We start from the raw sequence: 22,083 nt of genomic DNA on the forward strand, positions 1-22,083 counted from the left end.
CACAAAACACTGATTTATTCACTGACTTTACTGTCTTTACTCAACGATTGTCTTTAGAAAAGAAAAAAAAAACAAAAATAATTAATATAATTTTTTTCTTTTCCTCTTTGCTTGCTAGGTTGGTTAACTGTGAGTTACAGAACAAATGACTGCTTGTGCAAGAAAAAATCGCAACAACAAAACACGAACCACACCCGTTTGGCCGCATACACACCACCAAAGCAAAAACAAAATTTTTTCAGCGTCTTCTATTACACCATCTACACAGCTCGTTATTATAAAACAGCATTTTGTTACTCAACTGGTACCCGAACAAATAAAATGAAGATACGTTAGAAAATGTTGCAAACAGATATTTGTTTGCAACCAGTCCCAAACATATATTTGTTTGGATCCAAACATATTTCTAACATATATTTTTCTGCGTGTATCCACCACGAGACTCCTGGTCGTACGAATGATTCCCTACCATAATCAACATCATCATACTTTACAAACCAAAGGAAATTGCACAAATTATTTTTGCGTGAATATGAAAATCGGGACGTGGGTGGCATTCATGAAGCAATTGTGTATGTTAAATGGGCCAGCTACGGATATCTTTTCAAACGCCAGCTTCCGTGTTGCTTTAGTTTTCTTTCTTTTCTACGTTCAGTCAGATGAGAATTTTTTCTACAACAGGTAGTAAGATATCTGAGTCAATGTTTGCTTCTAGAATCGATAGCCCCCACACTCTCGAAGAGTGCCTTTCATTTATCACAACATAATTGGTTTCTTGTGACATATTTGGATGACACTCACGAGATGTTTTAATGTGGTCCCTCTGATTAAAATCTTCTTTTATCTTGAAAATGTTAAGGAATAGCTCTCAAATGTTTTCTTGTTTAAAGCGTCAACAAATTCATGCTCTTGAATTCTATTCATTTGGATAAAGATGACTGACACGACATACCGAATCTTCGTTTTATAACATGGATGGATACTTGAGAAGATATAACATGTTGCAGTTCTGACAGGTTTGGTGATGCATGACTTAACATAGGTCGTTTTTGGTGGTCAATATGTTCTGTCGACTAGAGATTAGAAAATGTTTTTCTTACTACATTTTTCAGATAGATGTGGCATTTGGGTTTACTGAAATTTTCGTTTCAAAAATCATAAAATTCATAAAAAAAACAAAAACCATTTCCCACGGACATTCGGGGAAGGACTGCAGACAGATTCTACTTTTGCAAAATTAATATTACATTTCTATTTTATCGCTGAGCAAAAATAATGTAATAAAGTAAAAAAGTATCAGACGGCTTTGCCGACATAGATATACCCTCAGCCTATGTGAATTGAATCTTTCATCTACGGTAAGATCGAATGTATTTAGGGTCTTTTCAGAATTTTGTGGCCCTTCAAGTGTTGCGGAGGAAGTACTTGAAGGAATGGACTGACGTAGTCCATTATGAAAGTGGACCTTATTTTGGGATCATACCTTTTCGATTGATATCGCACCCATTGTATAACATTTGGACTAGTATGCCAGGAAGCATGAACTTGTCAACGGAAAACATAATATCGCTGTAAACAGAAATACAGCGAATAACATCGGCATACATTTCCAAAGGATCTTCGAACAGACTAAACTGCACTTAAACAAAAATTTTGAACTTTTTCAGGGGAGGTACCTTAAGGAGAGGACCAATATGGGACATTTTAGAAATTAAACTAAATTTGGATAAAATATTAGAAGATCCAAAGTTTGGACCAAATTGGTTACCCCGTTCAAAAAAGTTTATCGGGCATACCATTTTAGTGACATTTTTTAAATGTTGGTGGGAAGTACTGGAATTTGTGGACCGATATTGCCCATCTTCGAACTAAAACTAAGTTTGGACAAAGTATGACGAAGGCCAAATTTCGGACCAAATCGGTTGACCAGTTCGAGTGCTATAGTGCGCTCCAGCCACTACATATGGCTTTTTACAACTTTCGGGCTATTTTCTCAGGAAGTATTTACTTGCCCCTGAAAAGACTTTAACCATCGTAAAGGGGTTCAGTAATGCAAGTTGCTTCAACAAAAATCGAAGTGATTCGAGAGAGAGCAGGTCTTAAAGTGAAATTATCCGAAATTTTGTGTGGAGGTACCCGCATTAGTGGACAAATATAGTCCATATTCGAACCTGATGTATACCTGGTAGATATATTAGGATGTGTAAAGTATGGACCAAATCGGCTAAGTTTGGATAAAATATTACGAAAGCTACATTTTGGACCAAATCGGCTCATCCGAAATTTGTAAGCAGTTACTACTGCCAAAATTTACTAAATAAAGTCATTACTTGGTAATGATTTTTTTTGCTGCGTAGCTAGAATATTAAGGAATTGTAAGCCATTATTTTGCTGAAAGATTTCATACAGTTGGAAAATGTGATTTTGTTTTGGTCTTGTTGATTCGAAGGCAGACAGTGCGTAATTGCACCAAGGTGGCACTCAAAATTTGAATTTTTATGATTTGTTAAATATAGAATTTTACAACTATGCATTTTCACTTAATTCACATGTAACCGACTCCACAACTAAGGGAAACTTTTTATAATTTGGAAAACATTTCTTCACTTTCCCGTTGAGTAATTCTGTGCCCAACCCCATAAAGAAGTTGATGCCAATTAAAAGTTAATAAATTTCAATAATGAAAAATCAGAATTTGAATAAATCAAATAACGAAGTAAAAACAATTGAAAACCGATAAAACTTACTTTGTCTGTTCGTTCATAATTTAGCGGGTATTTTGATGAGCCAACTTTATGCACCATGGGAACTGGGGGATATTCAAAGGCCGATTGCATTAGATGAGCCGGTGCACTAAAGGGGATGTTCAACGAAGATGTAGATACAGATCTCTGGGGACCGGGTGGCGGATTGCTTTGCCTGTTGATGCTGGAGAACGATGATAGGGGCGTTAAACGCCGCATTGTGACATGGGGAGAGGGGGAGGAGGGGGTGTTGGAGTTGGTGTAATTATTATACATGGTGATTGGTGGTGGTGATGGTGACAGACAAACGGCAATGGTGGGGCTTTAAACAAACATAGCACTGAATTTTGTTTTTGTTTCCTTGTTTTTTTTTTTTATCACAAATTCACTTTATTGTGGAATTGCATTTGTGTTGATGTCGTCGTTGTTGTTGTTGTTATAATTATTTTTCTAGTTATATTCAAATTGAATTTCTTTTATTTCCACACACTTTCATTTTGTTTGCATAAATTTGCCATAATTAATTTTCTTTTTTGTTTTACATTTTTTTCGCAGCTTAACGGTATTTTTATTTTTCCATTTGTTTTAGATTTTTTGTTGTTGCGGGTTTTCCATTTGTAAAATGTAAGCCTAAAGAAGACGTCATAGAGAATATTGTTTTAAATTGTGTGAGAGGGGGAAGGGAGGTATGATGTTGTTATTGTTGCTGCTGTTAGATAGTGTCTGCTGCTATCGAATTTTGTTGTTTGTGTCGGCTTTGGTTGCTGACATTGCACCGGAAATGATTTAATATAACGAGACAGAGACCTGTACACACGACACAAAACTCTTTTGTTTTGCTATTTCGGCGAGAATGTCGCAAATTGTACAAACAAACAAAAAAAGTATAACACTCAAAGTTCTTAGTCAAAGTCAAAATTAAATTAGTTAATATAGGGGGCGTTAGCATGGAGTGATAAGAAAAAATTGCACATGACCCTACTACCTACATTAAACTCAGTTTATGCTGATCGCCCATCCTATAGTAACGCTTACTGTTCCTAATATTATTTCAAAGTATTTCCATAAAAAAGAACCTTTGTTCGTGAAATATTTCATTGCTAATCTAAAAAGAAAAAGAAAGGTCAACCACCACTGGCCATATCGCAACATTTTGTTCGTATTTGTCCAGTGACGGATATCTTTTATGAAATCCCCAACAACAACAAACGATTGTAGTTCTCAGCTATAAAAATATACCAATTAAAATTATATTTATCTTGGACTGTGTTTTGTGATTATAAAAAAAGAACGACCTTTGACGGCGGTTAGGTAATTTCGTTTTTGAAATTATCTTCACTTGTTTGTTTTATCTTGGCTAACTGAATGGCAAGGTGGGAGGGAGGTGGTGGAAGGTGGAGAATAAAAGTAACAATACCCAACAAATTTGCATATTCTATTCAGTGACAAAAAAAAACAACACCAAAATGAGTGGTTTTTGAAAGAAAAATAAATTTCCCCCAAAACCGAAATGACGTTACTTGAACGTAATCAATTGCTGTGTGACTTTTATACCTTCCTTCTTCCATACCTTAGGCTGATAAGACATGAGCCATTAGTACGAGTATGTTGTAGTTGTTGTTGCAAAATTGTTTGAGAAGCTTTCTGGCAGAATAGCATTACCATACTCATCGAATTTTATTCTTCAGCTTTCGATATAAGTTTCTTTTAGACTCTCTAAACACACTTAGTAAACCAAATAAAAAAATTGATATTTTGCGAAAACAAAAACTGTATTGCAAACAATTGCGATAAGATAGTAAATAATCGTTTTAATGTTCTCTCTCACTCTCTACCTATCTCTGCTACAGCGAAACAATTTTAAAATTCTAATCATTTTTTCTCTTAATTAAAGAAGAAAAAAAAAACAATATTAAAAAAATTTTATTTTTTCTTCTCAAAAAGTTCACATGCACCTCAGCAGCAGGCAGAGCGTTAGTTGCCAAACTTGGTTTCAATGGCGTTGACGTTGCTGCTTTGGTTTTTTTATTTGTTGGGTTATCTTCATAGGAAAAAAGAGTACAGAATTTTGTGTTTTTTTTTAAGTTTGTTTTATTTCTGTTTATTTTTTTTTTTTCATTTATTCTAATAAGAGGTGTCATTATCACGGCGCAGCAAAACACACCATTTGATGACTTTTTAGTTTTACTTTGTTTTTACATTCGGTTCTGTTTGATTGTATAGGGCTTTTTTGTTGTTTGAAATAAGCGGCCTGTATGTTTGTTCCCGGCTATTTGTTTTTTGTCAGAGAAAAAATTAGCTACAAAACAACGCCACTGGCATTTTGTTATTTTTAATGAAATTACCTCATTTCGCTAAAGTTCTGTCGGTTATATTTACGCTGCTTCATTTTATCGCATTCAAAAATATTCAGAAATAATGCAATACACAAGGCGTCGTAAAAGGGTTCATAGTGGAAGAGGGGAAAAGTCCTAGCAAAAAAATCATCAATAACAAAAAATATCCCTCAAACATTCATGAGGGTACAAAGGGTTTTAATGGGGATGTCCAAGAATGAAACTGTTCCGAGGTACAGACCATACAAAAATGTAGCGATTTTTACCTTGGAACAGTTAGCCTCTCTGCTTAAACAGTGGCTTTTATACGTTAAAAATCACCACAAGTAGCGGAAAAACTACCAACCGTGGGTCTGCCCGTCTCTCTTTTTAGTTTCCTTCTCCATTCAAGTCAAAGGAATGTCGAATAGGAAATACTGTTGTAAGCAGAGCTCCGATTTCCTCGTTTTTACTCGCTAGTGAAAGTTACCTGCGAGTGGGAGTACTCGAAGATTACGAGTTTTAAAATAAGTTTACTCTCCACTCTTTTGTTTTATTTGGGAGCACTCGCGAGTTCCCATGGTTTAAAAATAAGAGTGGGATTGAAAATGCTCGAAATAGAGGGGGGTGCAAGCTAAGGTGGGTAATTTTTTGGAGAGGCATGTTTGACCCACCCCCCAAAAAATTGCCAAAAACCAAAAAATTTTAAGGGAGGGTCCATTTTTGCAACCCCCCTCCAAATCAATTTCCCCTCCCCCTCAACTTCCCCGCCCTCAACTTTCCCTCTCTCAATATGTCCTCCTTCAAATTCCCACCAAACACTACAAAACAATTTTTTTTCAAAATATTTCTTTTCCACTCGATTTTACTCTTCGAGTAAACTCGTACTCTATTTCGAGCATTTTCACTCCCACTCGTTTTTTTTTTTCTTGCAAAACTCGTACTCTTCAAGTACTCGTACTCGTAAACACTTTTCACTTGCGAGTAAAAACGAGCAAGACTGAAATATGTTTCGCGAGTGACGAGTAAAAATAGAATATACTCCATTTATTTTTTTTCGCTCGAACTTGCTCGAGTTTCACTCGCGAGTAGAATTCGAGCGAGTGTTTTGGAGCTCTGGTTGTAAGTTTTTTATACTTTCGTCTTGTAGGATCCATTCATTCCTAGATTTCCTGTTAAAATGCCCGCCTTTTCCTCAGATCATCGGGTAGCTAATAGTCCGGTCAAAATAGACATTGAAATAGCAAAAATTCCCAGAGAGCTAAATTTTGGTGGAGAGCTAGGGTTTGCCCAACAGGGCCACGCTGCGATTCTCAACCGAACGAATGTGCCAACAAGCAAGGAGCATTTAAGTGACTACATATCACCACAAATGAACTTCGAGCAAATAGTTGTGCACATTCCCAGCAGAGAAGCCTGGACCCACAACACTCCACCACTCCACTCCACTAGGAAAAAAATTATAAAGGTCAAACTTGTAGATAATTTTTCTGTCTACAATATTTACTTTAGTAACTTTTTGATTAGATCAACCGTTTTCAAGAAATAAATCCGAAAACCTAAAAACCCTTAAAATTTGACCTTTGACCCCGAATAACTTGTTTTGCACACATGGGATCGATGGGGACTTTTACGACGTTGCTTCTAATGGCTAACCCTAGCTCTCCACCAAAATTCAGCTTTGTGGGAATTTTTGCTATTTCCCCCTACCGGAAAAAGCGGCTAGACCACCTGAATTAATGCAAATATCGGGGGCCCTCGGATCCTCTGAGCCGCCTATGGCTACGTCGTTGTCTCATTTGTCAATTCTCCTTCCTTTCCCTTGACTAAATACACCATTTTACAGCATAGTTTTCAATTTGAATTTTTATTTCTTTCTCCCCCCATGTTGAAACAAAACAAAATTGTTAACATATTTTTCACGTTTTTTACGCTCTAAAAAGAAATAGCCATGACAAAGAATAATCAAGCACTACAACAACTACTACAACACCAAACAACAATTGTAACAACAAAGTGGACCGACAAAAATTTATTAAATCCATTATTTTTACATAATGATGAGGTTGGTTGGATGGTTTGTAGCAGCCGCAGCAGCATCGGCGCTACAGTGACGACATGAAGCAAAACTTTTACATGTTCAAATAAACCGAAAATTTTTAATTGGAGAGCAGATAATTTAAAAAACAAAAACAAAATTTGGTTATTGTCTCTTTTTGGCAATAGAAAGATGAGTTGATACTATGAGGAAAGCTTATAATAAATAGAAATGTAACTACCTAGCAGAACAATTATCTTATATCCGTCAGGTCCTTTCAAATTGAAGTTTTGCCCAACGTAATATTAGACTTCCGTACGAGTTTCGTTAATATTGTATGAGTGTACTTTTTCTCTCATTGACGAATTTTTGCATTTAGGGATAGATTTTGTTACCTTTTGATAAGGGATTCTTGTGCTGCTGTTTCGGTTAAAAGCCGGACGACCGGAATCCAACAGTTTGGTTTGCAGGTTAAGCTCAAAGGTCTTGGACAAACAATAGGAAAATTTAAAAAAAATATTAAATTAACTCAAATTCAGCGAAATGGTTCCATATAGACTAAATTAATGTGAGGTTGAAAAGAACATCTTGAACATCTTAGGGTCTAAAATCGGATTAAATAATTATAATGTCTAAAAGCGGTCGGAACCTTTATATGGTGTCGCTACCAAAGCGAGGAGATAGATTGACTTTTTTCCTAGGGGATTAGAAAATCCCAGATATTAACATCAGTTTTTCGAAGGTGACTAAACGCCTCAGCAAAATACCAGTCACATTTCTCGAATATACGAGTAGGTTGGAATTCGAATTAAATATCAATCAAAATTCCGACATATTGAGATGAAACCAGGTGACAGTTACCAGACTAAGTAACAAGAACAAAATTGATCATCTTATAGTGGACGGCTGACACTCTTTGTGAGTATTACACGATTCGAGGAAAACATCGATTAGAAATCCTGCATTGTTGCAAGCAGAAAGCGACAGCATGTTTCTCTAAATTAACTCAATTCCAAAGAGTAGTTCATCAGCACTATCTGGCTAGAGGAATCGATTCATCATAATTAGAACCTAAGCATTTTATTGCCGAGAGTATGTCCTCAATACAAATCATCCAGGGTAGTCTTGTAAACAACTAGGTTCAATGGTCAATTATTGGACATATCAATGGGGTTTTAGACATAATAAATTTACCCTTGACCTGACATTGAGACTACTTGGCCGCTTTTATAGTGTATGAAGTAGTGGACTTAAATATTGGGTAATTTCAGGGCCTATATGTAGGAAGTATTAGCGTCCACTTGCAAACAAATATAATCTTGCAATCATAATCGCAGCAGCTGTCTGTCCGCTACTGAAATTTCAACACGATCCGAGAAGTGGCCTTAAGCTAGATTAAAGCACAAAAGCGTTGAATTTTTGCGGCGGAGGTACCTGAAGGAATGGGCCGACGTGGTCTATCTTGGAACTGGATCCAATTTTGGGAGCCATTTCTTTACGATCGACCCAGCAATTTTAGTTGGAAATCGTATTACTTTTTAGAGCCTTGGGTTATTACCAAGAGAACAAACATCCTCAAAAACGTATGAAAAATGCTATAACGACGTGTTAGTGTTCAAAGCCAAACTCATAACTTTCAAAGGCTGTGCTAAAAAGCGTTTGAAAAAAAGCACATTGCATTCGAAAAATCAAATTTCGATGGCAAACTTAGTCTCTTAATTACATTATTCGCAGTTACAATATTACAATAACTTCGATATATGTATAAGGTTCGAAGCAGTATCAAGAGAAGCCACTGCAACAGCAACCGATATACCTAATGAGCCGTGCCAATAACAGCGAAATCGGCATCATACAAACAAAATTCCCAGTTCGCCTTTCCTTTTTCAATTTGTTTATCTTTTGCGAGAGTAGTTCTTGGACGGGGTTGCCTTGGGAACAATTTAGTTGGTTATTATGTCAGGAAGCATGAACTTGCCCATTAAAAACAATATGTATATCACTGTAAAAGAAACGCAGGAACGGCCATCGGTAAAAAGTTGAAAATAATCCTCCAACACCCATTAAACTGCATTTAAGGGAAAATTTCCAACTTTTGTGAGGGAAGTCAGATATATTATACATTTCTAACTTCATTTCAGTTTAATAAAAACACTACGATTTTTAAAATTTGAATCAATGTCAGTCACTCCATTCGATGGTTACCGTGTACACCAGTTATTTAAGTTGGTGCCTGCTTTTCGGCCATTGTCTCAGCAAGTATGGACATGCCCACAAAAATCATATCGATGTAGAGGACCACAAGTAGTACCTTCGGTAAAAAATGCAAAAGAATCATGCCTTTAAGCGAAAATGTTGGACTTTTGTAAGGTGGGTACCAGAAGTTCTTGCTATTTTATGAACGTTTGGAGGGAATTTGACGTTTTCCAAAGCTTTGGTCAATTCGAATACTAAATTCGTAAGTTATTGCCCTCATTGATCATTTTAGATGGTGTTGGCAGGGTGTTTAGAGCCTTCGGGCCATTATCTCAGGAAGTATGGATTTGTCCCTAAAAAACATTGTATTGCCGGAATAGGCGCCGCGAGGACAACCCATTGAAAAAAAGAAAAAAACTATCCAAGACATGTTCTTAAATTGCACTTTTGCAAAAAGTTTGACATTATGGGGGTAATCATGAACGACAATTCCCCGTGATATTTTTCACTTTCTCCCTTAAGTTGCAACGGCGGAAAAACAAAACTCACGGGGAAATTTCATTCATAATAACCCCATATGTGTTACAGGTACCCGAAGTTGTAGACCGATATAGTAAATATTCGGATATGATGTATGTTTGAAAATAATGTTACGATGCGTCAAGTTTGGACAAAATCAGTTTCTCCTTTCGAGAGTTATAGTGCTCACCATTTTAGTGAAAATATTTGAACTTTTGTGGGAGATTTGACTGTTATGGGATATCATATCATAGAGCTTGATCTAAGTTTCGAAAAAATATTACTAGGTCCAAAGTTTTGTCCAAATGAATTGAATCGTTCGAAAGTTTCATGCGTACCAGCAAGACAGACGACTGAGCAAAAAAAGTAAATTGGCCATATGTCTACGGTGAAAATCGAGCTTCCCGATTTTGACTTGAAGTTTTTTACCCAATTTTTTGGATATTTTGGCATATAGCAGCCATTGATATTTTCGATCCAACACTAAGACAAACATTTTAGCGAAGACAAAATTAAGAACTCTCTAGTACATCGCAAAAGCATTGGAATTTAATATTTATTTTGAAAATTATGAGAAATTCTGTTAAAGTTTTTTTGTGCGGCGCGTCGCAATTCTGATTCCTGGGATTGTACTGAGCAAAAAAGGTCATTGGCCATATGTCTACGGTGAAAATCGAGCCTCCCGAATTCGACTGAAGTTTTTTATCCACGCTTTTTTGCATATTTTGGCATATCGTCGGTGTCATGCTTAAGTGTTCCATACGCCATTTTTGACTTTTTGAAATACAGGTGGTTTCTAGGGTTTTCCGGTATGCTCTTTCTAAATTTCAAGTCGGCTATTTTCTATCTGTCTAGTTTCCGAGATATCAACTCATCGACGCGAAAGCTTAAACTTTTTCCAGTTACGAAATTAATATTTTAAAAACTTACAAGTTTAAAAACACATTTCAAAAATCAGAACTTTAATTTTTGCTTTAGAAGTATTTAATTTATTGAGTCAAAGATGTAATTTTTTTGTCACTTTGTACCTTCTATGTGATTTACAATATTTCACATTTGTGTCATAAGTATGGATACGGAACAAATCGACAAAAATTCTTTTTTATTCATACATATTCCTCCACATTTTTGTAAATATGTTCTTTATACTATTATTAATATTTCAAGTCAAAAATATAAATATTTTCTTTAGTCAGCTCCACGCAGTTGTGACGCAAAACATTAAAATGCGATTATCTCAAAACGGGCAAAATGACGTATGGAACACTTAAGCATGACACCGACGATATAACAGCCAAACTATTGAGATTTTCGATCCAACATTGAGACAAAAATTGTAGCCAAGACAATAATTAAGAACTCTCTAGTACATCGCGAAAGCATTGAAATGCTCCTTCAGGCAGTTTTGAGCTTGAGAAGGTGCACATTTTTCGGAAAATATCGATAAATGACATTGTGCTACAAAAGTTGACCAGAAAAATATTCAAGCGTTCTGATGCAAGAATTCTATCATGTTGAGGTCCGTGTAAAAAGAAAATACTTTGGTTCGTTTGAATCACATCGTTTTATTGTTTTATGACGCTAAAAGTAGTGAAAATTTAAACGGACATAACTTCTTTTGGATTTTTATTATTCCTTTTTTTGTTAAATGGTTGAATAATATCTTTCGAATAAGCTATTATTTTTTTCAAATCGGTTAATAAATGGCTACGTTATAGTCGTTGATTCATACCAATACAATTCTGATGTCATGTCGTGAGAAAGGTGACCCACGCATAAAATTAAATGAAGGAGGAATCCTTGAAGTTTAGTGCTACAAGTTATGGGTACTTTACACGATATGTTTTTATAGTCTACACCACACTGTGGTAAGGGGTATTATGTCTTTGTGCATTTGTATGTAACATACAAAAGGAAGCAAAGTAGACCCACAGTTCCTTTTGGGGATATACATATAATCACTTTCTGAGTCGATTTATGAATGTCCGTCCGTCTGTCCATGTATTTTTGTTCGCAACGTACAGGTCGCATTTTTTGCCCGATTCAGCTGAAAATTGGGGACTACAACTTGTTTAGCCATAGGAAGAACGCTATTGCTTTTGGTGAAAATCGGTTCAGATTTGGATATAGCTCTCATATATATTTTCGCCCGATTTCACGTATTTGCTGCACCAAACACGCTATATACGTCCAATTTTGATGAAATTTTGAATGTGTGACTGAATTTGGTCTACAAATAAGTGTGCTAAATTATATCGAAATCGGTTCAGATTTGGATATAGCTCCCATATATTTTCGGCCGATTTCAAGTATTTTCTGTACCACTCACGCTATATATTTCCGATTTCAATGATATTTCGAATGTGTGACTGAATTCGATCTTGAAATAAATGTGCCAAATTATATCGAAATCGGTTAAGATCTGGATATAGCTCCGATTTATATTTTACATATTCAGAGTGGTGTAGGGTATCATATAGTAGGCCCCGCCCGACTTTGATCCTTTCCTTACTGGTTTACATTGTGTGGTGATTTAGAATGATACTTGGTAGAATTAATCCAGACTTCACACACATTTTCACAAATTCTTGGAATTTTGAATTCCTGCAATTCTTTACGATGACACTTTCATGTCGAAAGCACCACGGATTATTTCAATTTTGTGCCCAGTGTCCTGATTTTTTTAATTTCATTGTCCTAGTACTTATGACTTTTGGTCTTATAACAAATTGTAACTCTGGGAAGGGACAATGTCGGATCATTTGATTTTATTCGCATCAAATATTACTTCAAATAAATGTTATTTGAAGCGCCTGTTCTGTAATATGGATGTTAGTTCCTTAAGGGTATTTTCTATTTTTTGCACATACCTATTTTAAATTTTTATTGAACAGACTATCTTATTTTAATTTACATATCTAATTCCACGTATATTAGCATAGAATCTTCAGATTTAACATTTTAAATCATGAATAAAAATTCCTTGTGAAATTTGTTCCCTTTCCCCAATTTCACATTTTTTTTCCATATTTATGTCCAAAAGGGAATATATTTGTCGATTCGGCAAGAATATTCCATAATTAAGTGATTCTAGTAGTTTTCACCGTTTTAAAATATAGATTTTTAAAGAAATTCACTTTTTAAAATTATTTTCCGTGCGGAAAATTCCGAGCGAAATATGATTACCTTGATTATAATTTTTTTTCGTGTGATTCTATATCAATATATTTATCCCCCAGAAGAGAAAAGTATTGGGACATATTTGTCCTATTAATCTAACCGAATGTAGGTGATTCCGTAGCATTGCAATTCTGCCCGGAAAATATAAGACCAAGATTTGGTAAATTTAGTCTATATATTTTTCATTATTTGTTGTTATTTTATTTATAACAAATAAGCCGGTCCAACAAGAGGGGTTATCGATACGAATGTATGAATGAGTATTACGAAATGGAGGTCAGTCAGTACCATAAATATAACACTGTACAATTAAGCTAACACCAGCGGCATACAACAAAATAACAACAGCAGTAGCCACAAAACAATATTGCCACCAGGTTATGTATCAAAAAACTATATGGTCAAAAACCGACAGCAGCAACAACAACAACAATACAAAGCACCGCCTGATATATAGGCAGACAGACACTACATAGAATAGGAAAAACGCGACAACGCTGATGATGACTTTGTATAGCAAAGAATTGAATAAACCGCTTAAATCACAACATTTTGACGACGACGACGAATTATTTTGCAATTATATTTTGTTTTGTTGTTTTTCACGTCTCCTTTTGCACTTTTCTCACTAATTCTTCTTGTTAATGATTATTCTTTCTCTCTTATGGTTTCGTTTTTTTTTTTGTTTCATCACAAAATTTTGTTGTTGTTGGTTTTTCTTACTACAGAATTTTCACACAATTTAATTCTTGATTGATTTATTGGGGTGGTTGGGGGCATTTATCAGGGGTGGCAAAGAAGACCCACCATTTTATTTTGTTATTGTTGTTTTCATAGTTGTCACATAAAATTGCTCATTTTTTCGTCGTTAACTAACATAGCGAACAGCGGCCGACCAACGAAAAATCAACGACATTGATTGACACTGACCATTAATTGCTGCAGGCTGCTGTTAATTGTTACAGCCTTAATGAGAATTATTAACTTAGACTTGTAAAACACACACACACGCACACTCAGCGCTGAAAAACAACAATTTGCTTTCTATTCAATTTTTTCACACTCTTCGTTAAATAATGGGAAAATATTTTCATTTATTTTGTTGTTGTACATTTGTTTAATATTTATTTGTGTTTTATTGAAGAAAAAATATTGTTGCACATTTTCTTTTGGCCTTGCACCGTACCGTTCCAACGTCTATTGTGAATGCTACGAACGCGACTAAATGCAGCAACAGCACTTAGTTGGTGGTAAGCCAACCAACCGTCTCTCGATTTGATTCCCTCAACGAAACAGCTGAGTTGAGTGGCTGGTTGGTTTGGCGCACCACCCAAAGCAGCGGCAACAATAAAAAAATTAACTCTTCACTATTTTCGCGTGAGCAAGGAGGAATGGCGCTGCTTGCTGCGAACTTTGGCGTCAATGTTGTTGTTACAAGAAATGCGAATATCATGATCAAAATAAAGACACAAAAGAAAACACATAAAGATCACTTCAAATAAAAGCAAAAAAAAATAAAAACTTTTTAAAAACATCTTCATCGCTGACTTTAGAATTTAAACAAAAAGACCACCAAAAACGACGACATGAGAATAAATTATTCAATGCAGCCAGCTTTGGGTTTCCCTAATGCCCCACACAACATGCACTTATAATGCTTTCGGGGATAACGCTTAAACCAAACTAAACGAGCCGCACTTTTGATCGAGAGGGCACCATCATAATCACACAAAGCTACAACAACCAGCCTAAAACTACAACAAAAACAATAACAAACTGGATTTGTCTAAAAATGGGGGAAAACTTTTTAAGTCTCACAATAGAAACAACAACAACAACAGCAGCAATAAAACACTTATACTACTGGCGTCTCTGTTTATGGTTTGAAAATTTCCCAACAAGTTTTCACCCCACAACACCACCTCTTTTGACACCCAACCAAGCAAACCCATAGTTCTTAGCTGAGATTGCCGTTCATCGTATACACCAACAACGACGACGATCAGCACTCAAAGCTAAGGCAAAAAGAGAAGCACTATGTGTTTTTGTAGTCAGTCCAAGAGAATTTGTAAAAAAGAGAATCAGTAAGAGATTTTATTTTTGTGTTGGTATACCCTACACCTCTATGTGGACAGTATCTTTCGACACAAAAGTTTGTTGCAGCATATCACATAGGGGTATATATGGTGGATTTCAATACCGCCCTAGAGATTTTGGAACTTTAAGTCAAATCTCTAAGCTATTTATATTTATTGTAAAGCTTGTAGTAAATATTAGAGTTGGGTAATCTAGGTCCTAGTTCACTGTACTCGTTCCAAAGCGTATGAGTAACGTCAAAAAATCTAACGTGTGATATTAAGTATACGCAGTTTGTTCATACTAACGATGTGGGCCATTGGAACTGCGTAGTGAACTAGATAGTTCCATATAGTTCATTTGGCACAACTCTAGTAAATATAAACGCTGATTCAGTAGCTGCCAGAATTAACTGAAGGACATAGACCCCCAAAAAACAACAAACGTATAAGCTAGCACTTCAAGCCCCAGCCGCTGCGCTAACAAATTTTCAATTTTGTGTGTCCGAGGAACATTATGATTGCAGCTCACAGCATTACGATTCAGGAAGATACACGTTACGTACACTACACTACTCTGTCAAATATAGACTTACTGTATAGCTTGAGCTAGTCTCAACCCAGCAAACAACACTGTCAGTGTTCTATCCCAAAGTTTCAGTGGTCGAATAAAACACCCATTCTCAAGGAGCTCTCCTTAAATGCAAAGAACAAGAGAATAAAAAATCCTTCAAAGATTGAAAATTTGCACTCAAACAAAGAACAGATTTCGGTCGGATTTCGGAAGTCTGTCAGCAACGGTGGAAAAAATTCCTATCTTTAACGTCTCGCATTTGGTTTGCTTGTTTGCAGTCGAGTGTGCAATTACCGAGGTATTTAAAGTGTTCTTAACGCCATTTCATTTCTCTTGTGGAAGACAACAAACGTCTGGTATTGGCGCATTTTATTGCTCATCATGAGGTTTTGTACTACGTAGGTCAGGGTAGGTAGGTACCATGTTTACATTAGGTAGGTAATGAATACAGGGCTGCTGGCCGAGTAAATTTATATATACACGCAGAAAAATATATGTTAGAAATATGTTTGGATCCAAACAAATATTTGTTTGGGACTGGTTGCAAACAAATATATGTTTGGATCCAAACACAATTTGTTTGTGTCCAAACAAATATATGTTTGCAACATTTTGTAACATATCTCAATTTTATTTGTTTGGTTACCAACATATTTTTTATGTTAGAACATATTTTTTATAGCTGGAGAGAGGATGTTTGTCAACGAGAGTAATAACAGTGCTCTCGCGGCTGTGGAATGCTGTTTTATAATAAAGAGCTGTGTGTATGTTATAATAGAAGACGAAGAAAGGGGCTTTGGTGGCGTGTATGCGTCAAACACGTGTGTTTCTTGTTTTGTTGTTGTTAACCAACGTAGCAAGCGAACAGGAAAAGAAAAAAATGGTATGAATTATCTTGTTCTTTTTCTTCAGTTTTTTAAATACCATCTTAGAGTAAAGACGGTAAAGTGAGTGAATAAATCAGTGTTTTGTGTTTTCTTAAAGAAATTGTGCTTATTAGTAAATTAAATTCCCAATACATTTTATAATTGAATCGAAAAGGTGAATGGTATTATTTTATAGGATAAAGAAGAAATCGCATTTAATATTGGCAATTACATACATATGTATAATTGAAATAATGTACATCCATATTTATTTATTACATTACATAATCATTTAATTCCAGATGCCGATTCCCAGCTGATAATTTCACCATTGACAAAAAAAAATGTTTTATTTCACAACTAAGGAGAAGCGTTCAACGATGTTTCTATATATTTTTTTCTCTTTAAAAGTGTGACAACAAATTATTTCATTCAGTTTCTTCTTTATTAAATTTATTAATGTGTGTATATAATGGAAATAGCCAGAGAGCGCTTACTGAGAGCAAGTGAGCATGTATTGTATGTGCTTTACATTGACATTTACGCTCCCTTGCTCTCAGTGACCGCCCACTGGTGCAGGTGTTTGTTTTTTTGTGGCTTTTGGGTTTGTTTTTGTTTGCACCCAAACATATAACTTGTTTGCACCGAAACATATTATTTGTTTGCATCCAAACATATAATTTGTTTGCACCCAAACATATATTTGTTTGCAGGACCCAAACATATGTTATCTTGCAAACAAGAATATGTTTGCTGCAAAATATGTTTGGGACATATCTTAGAGAGGCTTTTTTCTGTGTGTACAATTTTGCTCGGTGAATGATGGCGCTCCCATGCAATGTAAACAAGCTACCTTATATATTACCAGTAGGCTGAAAAATAATGAATTATTCTTTAAAATTATTCAAGGCAAAACCATATATTTTACTCATTACTAAGTAATGAGTAGCAGTGGCACATATTCGGCAAACAATTTTTTTTAACACAAATACGAAGAATTTTTGGTGATCATGTAAGCTTTTAAACAGCCCCTAACGTTCGTGAGCGTAGCACAGTGTTTAGCAAATCAGAAGTTCACATGTTCAATCAGCGGATAATATATACATATATGTGAGTGTGGTGAAATTGAACATAAATTCACCACAACAATTCTAAAATTAGAACATGTATTTTTCACAGCTTATTGTCGATTTCTAGTGGCTATAGAATAACTACTTATTTGGTGCAACATGTCATTGTTAAAATAATGGGTTAGTAGGTTAACTTGTAAGCAGTTCAGGCTGTGAAGAGTAAATCCATTTGTTAATGACCCTCCTATTTTAGTTTTCTGAATGTGAAAGAAATTGGCTAGAATCCGGAGAGTTTACTAATCACTGCTTCAATGAGCTGTCTAGTGTCTCAGATCTTTACGAGATATCGTCTAAGACACTAGACAGCTCATCGAAGCGGTGATTTGTAAACTCTTCAAACACCCATTATTTTAACAATGACATGTCGCTTCCGCACAAAAAGCTTTTAAAGTTTTTATTTTTCAGAACTTTTGACAATCTTTGAATCCACTGTAAGCAGATATTTAGCTGACAACAAAGTATAGGGGCTCACTACACAACCTTCTGTTTCTCACTAATTGTATAATCGAATTGTATAATAGAAATTCAATTCAATTCAGAAAAAAAAACAAAGTGGTTTGTGCGGAACCTTTTTTATAATTAAATGGAATGAATGTCATTTTAGACATGTTGTTGTAGACATTAATAATTTGAGACAAAATTTCAAAAAGTCATAACCCTAGTATATACCCTAATTAGTCTATGGCTGAGGATATAATCAGAAGTTCACATGTTCAATAAGCGGACAATATAAATAAGTGGAGTAGTTTTCTGAACAATGGGAAAGTAATCGGCAAGAGTCCAGAGAGTTCACTAATCACCACTTTGAAGAGCTGTCCAGTCTCTCAGATACTCGGGTAGCCATTGGCATAAGTAATAAATGATGTGAGCTGGGCAGCATGTCGTTTCTCATATCTCAGAACATCTTCCCATAACCGCCTACGTCAACATACAACCCTACTCAACATAAACTCTGAACGGTTGAAAAACTGATTAGAAAGGATTTAGAAAATAACATTTTTTCAGAAAGCTGTCTGTCTTTCAATTTTTTATGTAACTGATATAACCTTTTATATTTGGCGCAGATTCGCAGTCTATCCGAAATAAAACAATTTTTTTTTTTTGGGGAAACGAGTTTGTTGGTGTTAGGTTTTGAAGTAGTTTTAGTGATAGTGCTTAAGTCTTAGTTTCAGGTCCATTGGCGCATGGTTTGTAGTAGTCGACTCGATCGTGATTGGTGATATTCGGTCCGGCTCTAAAGTTCTAGGATTATGTTGTTAGAGTAAACAATTCCATAGTGTTCAGACTGCAGTCTCTGACAATCTTTCCAGTGGTACTTGGTTTTGCTATTTGGATCCATGATACTTGATAGGACTAATAATACATACATACTATTACGTACCAAAGTATGTATCTTCTATATAACGTAGCTACAGGGGACTATGAATTTTTAGGTTGTACAGAACATTCATTATAAAGAGAAAAATTTGTGTGGTAATTTATATTATTGTTCATTATAGATGTGCTCTTTATAGAGAAGTTCGAAAGTAAATGTTAAACGGAGCTCGGTCTGCCGGCTAATGCCGGTTTGTCTACTGTATTTGTTTTATTTATTTTTTGTTTTGTTTTTATGCAAACATTTCTCTCTATCACTCTGTATTTGCGCGGTGAAATGAGGTAATAAAACAATTATACAAAAAGAGCAACAACAGAAAAAAAAACAATTTGCAAAATGTTAATTATATTGGTAAACAAAATAATTAAACAAAGCCTCAAGTCAAACACTGAAAACTGAAATTTATCAACTTCAGGCAACCAGGCACAAAAACTTACAGATAGCATTAAAAGAAATTCCCTAACATTATAGGGTTTTAAAGAGTGAGCATATATGTATAAAAAATACATCTGAATGCAAAAAGTCCGATCATCAGCTGCACTATAAGAACAACAAGAAAATTAACAAGTAAGAAAGTATCAGTCAGTGTGAACTGGAACGTTCATCTACGGTCAGATCGAATGTATTTAGGGTCTTTTCAGTCTCTGTGGCCTTTTTTGGATATTTGAACTTGTCGACGAAAGTGTTGAAAAGTGTTGCAGAGGAGGAATGGAACTACATAGTCCATTATGGAAGTGGATCTTATTTTGGAGTCATATCTTTTCGATAGGTATTGCGCTCACTAGTCATTTCAGTGGGTCATCGTATAACTTTTGGACCAGTATGCCAGGAAGAATGGACTTGTCAATGGAAAGCATCATATCGCTGTAAACCGGACCACAACTAACAATTTCCAAAGGATCTTCGATTAGGCCTTAAACTGCACTTAGACACCCTACCCTAAGGTACCTCCATTTTAGAAGTTAAGCTAAATTTGGACAAACTATTAGGGTCCATAGTTTGGACCAAATTTGTTCAAGAGATATTGTGCATACTATTTAAGTTAAAGGAAGTACCGGAAGTTGTGGACCGGTATTGTCTATCTTGGAACTGAAACTATGACAAAATATGACGAAGGCCAAATTTTGGAACAAATCGGTTGATCAGTTCGAGAGTTATTGTGGTCTTTAGCCACTACAGATGATGCTATAGGGTTTTTTTTTACAAATTTCGGGCTGTTTTCTCAAGAAGTATGGACTTGCCCCTGAAAAAATTTCCGCCTCCGTAACTGCTTCAAAAAAAAAAAACCAAAATGATTCGATAGTAGGTCTTAAAGTGAACTTATCCGACATTTTGTGTGATAGGTACCCGAAGGAGTGGACAAATATAGTTCATATTCGAACCTGATCTATATCTGGTAGATATATTAAGATGTGGATCAAATCGGTCACTCCCTTCAAGAGTTATCGTGCGACCAATTTTTCCGAACATTTTTGAACTTTTGTGTGGGAGGTACCTGAAGGAGTTGGCCGATATGGTTTATCTTCGAAATTAAACTATGTTTGGACAAAATATTACGAAGGCCAAATTTTGGACCAAATCGGTTAATCCGTTCGAGAGTTATCTTGCGCTCCAACCACTACACACGGTGTCATAGAGGTATTTGCACCTTTTAGGCTATTTTCTCAGGAAGTATAAAAGTTGTACCGTCTTATGGGGGGCAGTGTATACAAGTTGTTAAAACAAAACAAGTTGTTAAACTGAACTTTTCGGAAATTTTGTGTGGGAGGTACCCGAATGTGTGGTCCGGTTGGGTCCATATTGGAACCTCATCTAAGATTGGTAGAAATTTCACGATGTGCAATGTATGGATCAAATCGGTTACTCCCTTCAAGAGTTATCGTGCGCACAAATTTTCCGAACATTTTCGAACTTTTGTGGGGGAGGTACCGGAAGGAGTGGACCGATATAACCCATCTTCGAACTAAAACTAAGTTTGGACAAAATATTACGAAAGCCAAATTTTGGACCAAATCGGTTCTTCCGTTCGAGAGTTAGAACAGATTTCGATATAGTTTTTTACATTTGTTTGTAGACCAAATTCCGTCGCATAGTCCAAATTTCATCAAAATTGGACATACATATATAGCGTATTTCGTGCATCAAATGCCTAAAATCGGACGAGAATATATATAGGAGCTATATCCAAATTTGAACCGATTTCTATATTATATGGTACACTTATTTCTAGACTAAATACCGTCGCACATTCCAAATTTTATTGTAATCGGACATATATAGCGTGATTCGTGCGCCAAATGCCTTAAATCGGGCGAAAATATATATGGGGGCTATATCCAAATCTGAACCGATTTCTATATAATTTGGCACATTTATTTCTAGACCGAATCCCGACACACATTCCAAATTTTATTGAAATCGCACATTTATAACGCGTTTCGTGCATCAAATACCTAAAATCGGCCGAGAATATATATGAGAGCTATATCCAAATCTGAACCGATTTCTACATAATTTGGCACACTTATTTCTAGGCTTAATTCCATCACACATTCCAATTTTCATTGAAATCGGACATATATAGCGTGTTTCGTGCACCAAATGCCTTAAATCGGGCGAAGATATATATGGGGGCTATATCCAAATCTGAACCGATTTTTACCAAAATAAATAGCGTTCGTCCTTTGGCCACAAAAACTATCTTCCCCAGTTTTCATGCGAATCGGACAATAAATGCGACCTGTACTTTGTTTACAAAAATACATGGACAGACGGACATGCGTAAATCGACTCAGAAAGTGATTCTATGTATATCCCAAAAATGAACTATGGGTCTATCTTGTTTCCTTTTTCATGTTACAAACTAATGCACAAAGACATAATACCCCTTACAAGTTGGTGTAGGGTATAAATATCAAACAATATTTCAGTTCAACCAAAGTTATACTTCTACAATTTCTTTATTTGAATTGCTCGATTAATATTTCGTTTGTTCTTTTTTGTACATTCTTCGCTACAAAAACTTTTGACATCAAGGAAAGAATAAAGACTGAATTAGCTTTCTGGGTAAC

The 22,083-nt window shown here is 35.5% G+C and overlaps 1 protein-coding gene across 41 annotated transcripts in view; it reads right to left on the bottom strand.

Annotated features, from left to right (window-relative positions):
• The window catches only part of Wdr62 (WD repeat domain 62), a 480,266-nt gene that overhangs the window by 210,017 nt on the left and 248,166 nt on the right, over positions 1-22,083 (bottom strand). For 7 of the 41 annotated variants that reach the window (XM_073969117.1, XM_073969145.1, XM_073969135.1 and 4 more), the window contains exons 1-2: positions 13,465-14,213; positions 2,748-3,374 (exon numbers count right to left, since the gene is read on the bottom strand). The exons of 13 other annotated variants lie outside the window; for them this stretch is intronic. In XM_073969117.1, coding sequence (XP_073825218.1) covers positions 2,748-3,020 — 273 coding nt within the window. In that variant the 5' untranslated portion in view covers positions 3,021-3,374; positions 13,465-14,213. Of the gene's footprint in view, positions 1-2,747; positions 3,375-13,464; positions 14,214-14,540; positions 14,678-22,083 lie in introns of those variants that run through there. 21 more of the 41 variants (XM_073969146.1, XM_073969134.1, XM_073969127.1 and 18 more) reach the window with 10 other exon arrangements.

This window comes from Musca autumnalis, unplaced genomic scaffold (genome assembly GCF_047663935.1).
Source record: "Musca autumnalis isolate F117 unplaced genomic scaffold, ASM4766393v1 scaffold_2, whole genome shotgun sequence".
Classification (NCBI taxonomy): domain Eukaryota; kingdom Metazoa; phylum Arthropoda; class Insecta; order Diptera; family Muscidae; genus Musca; species Musca autumnalis.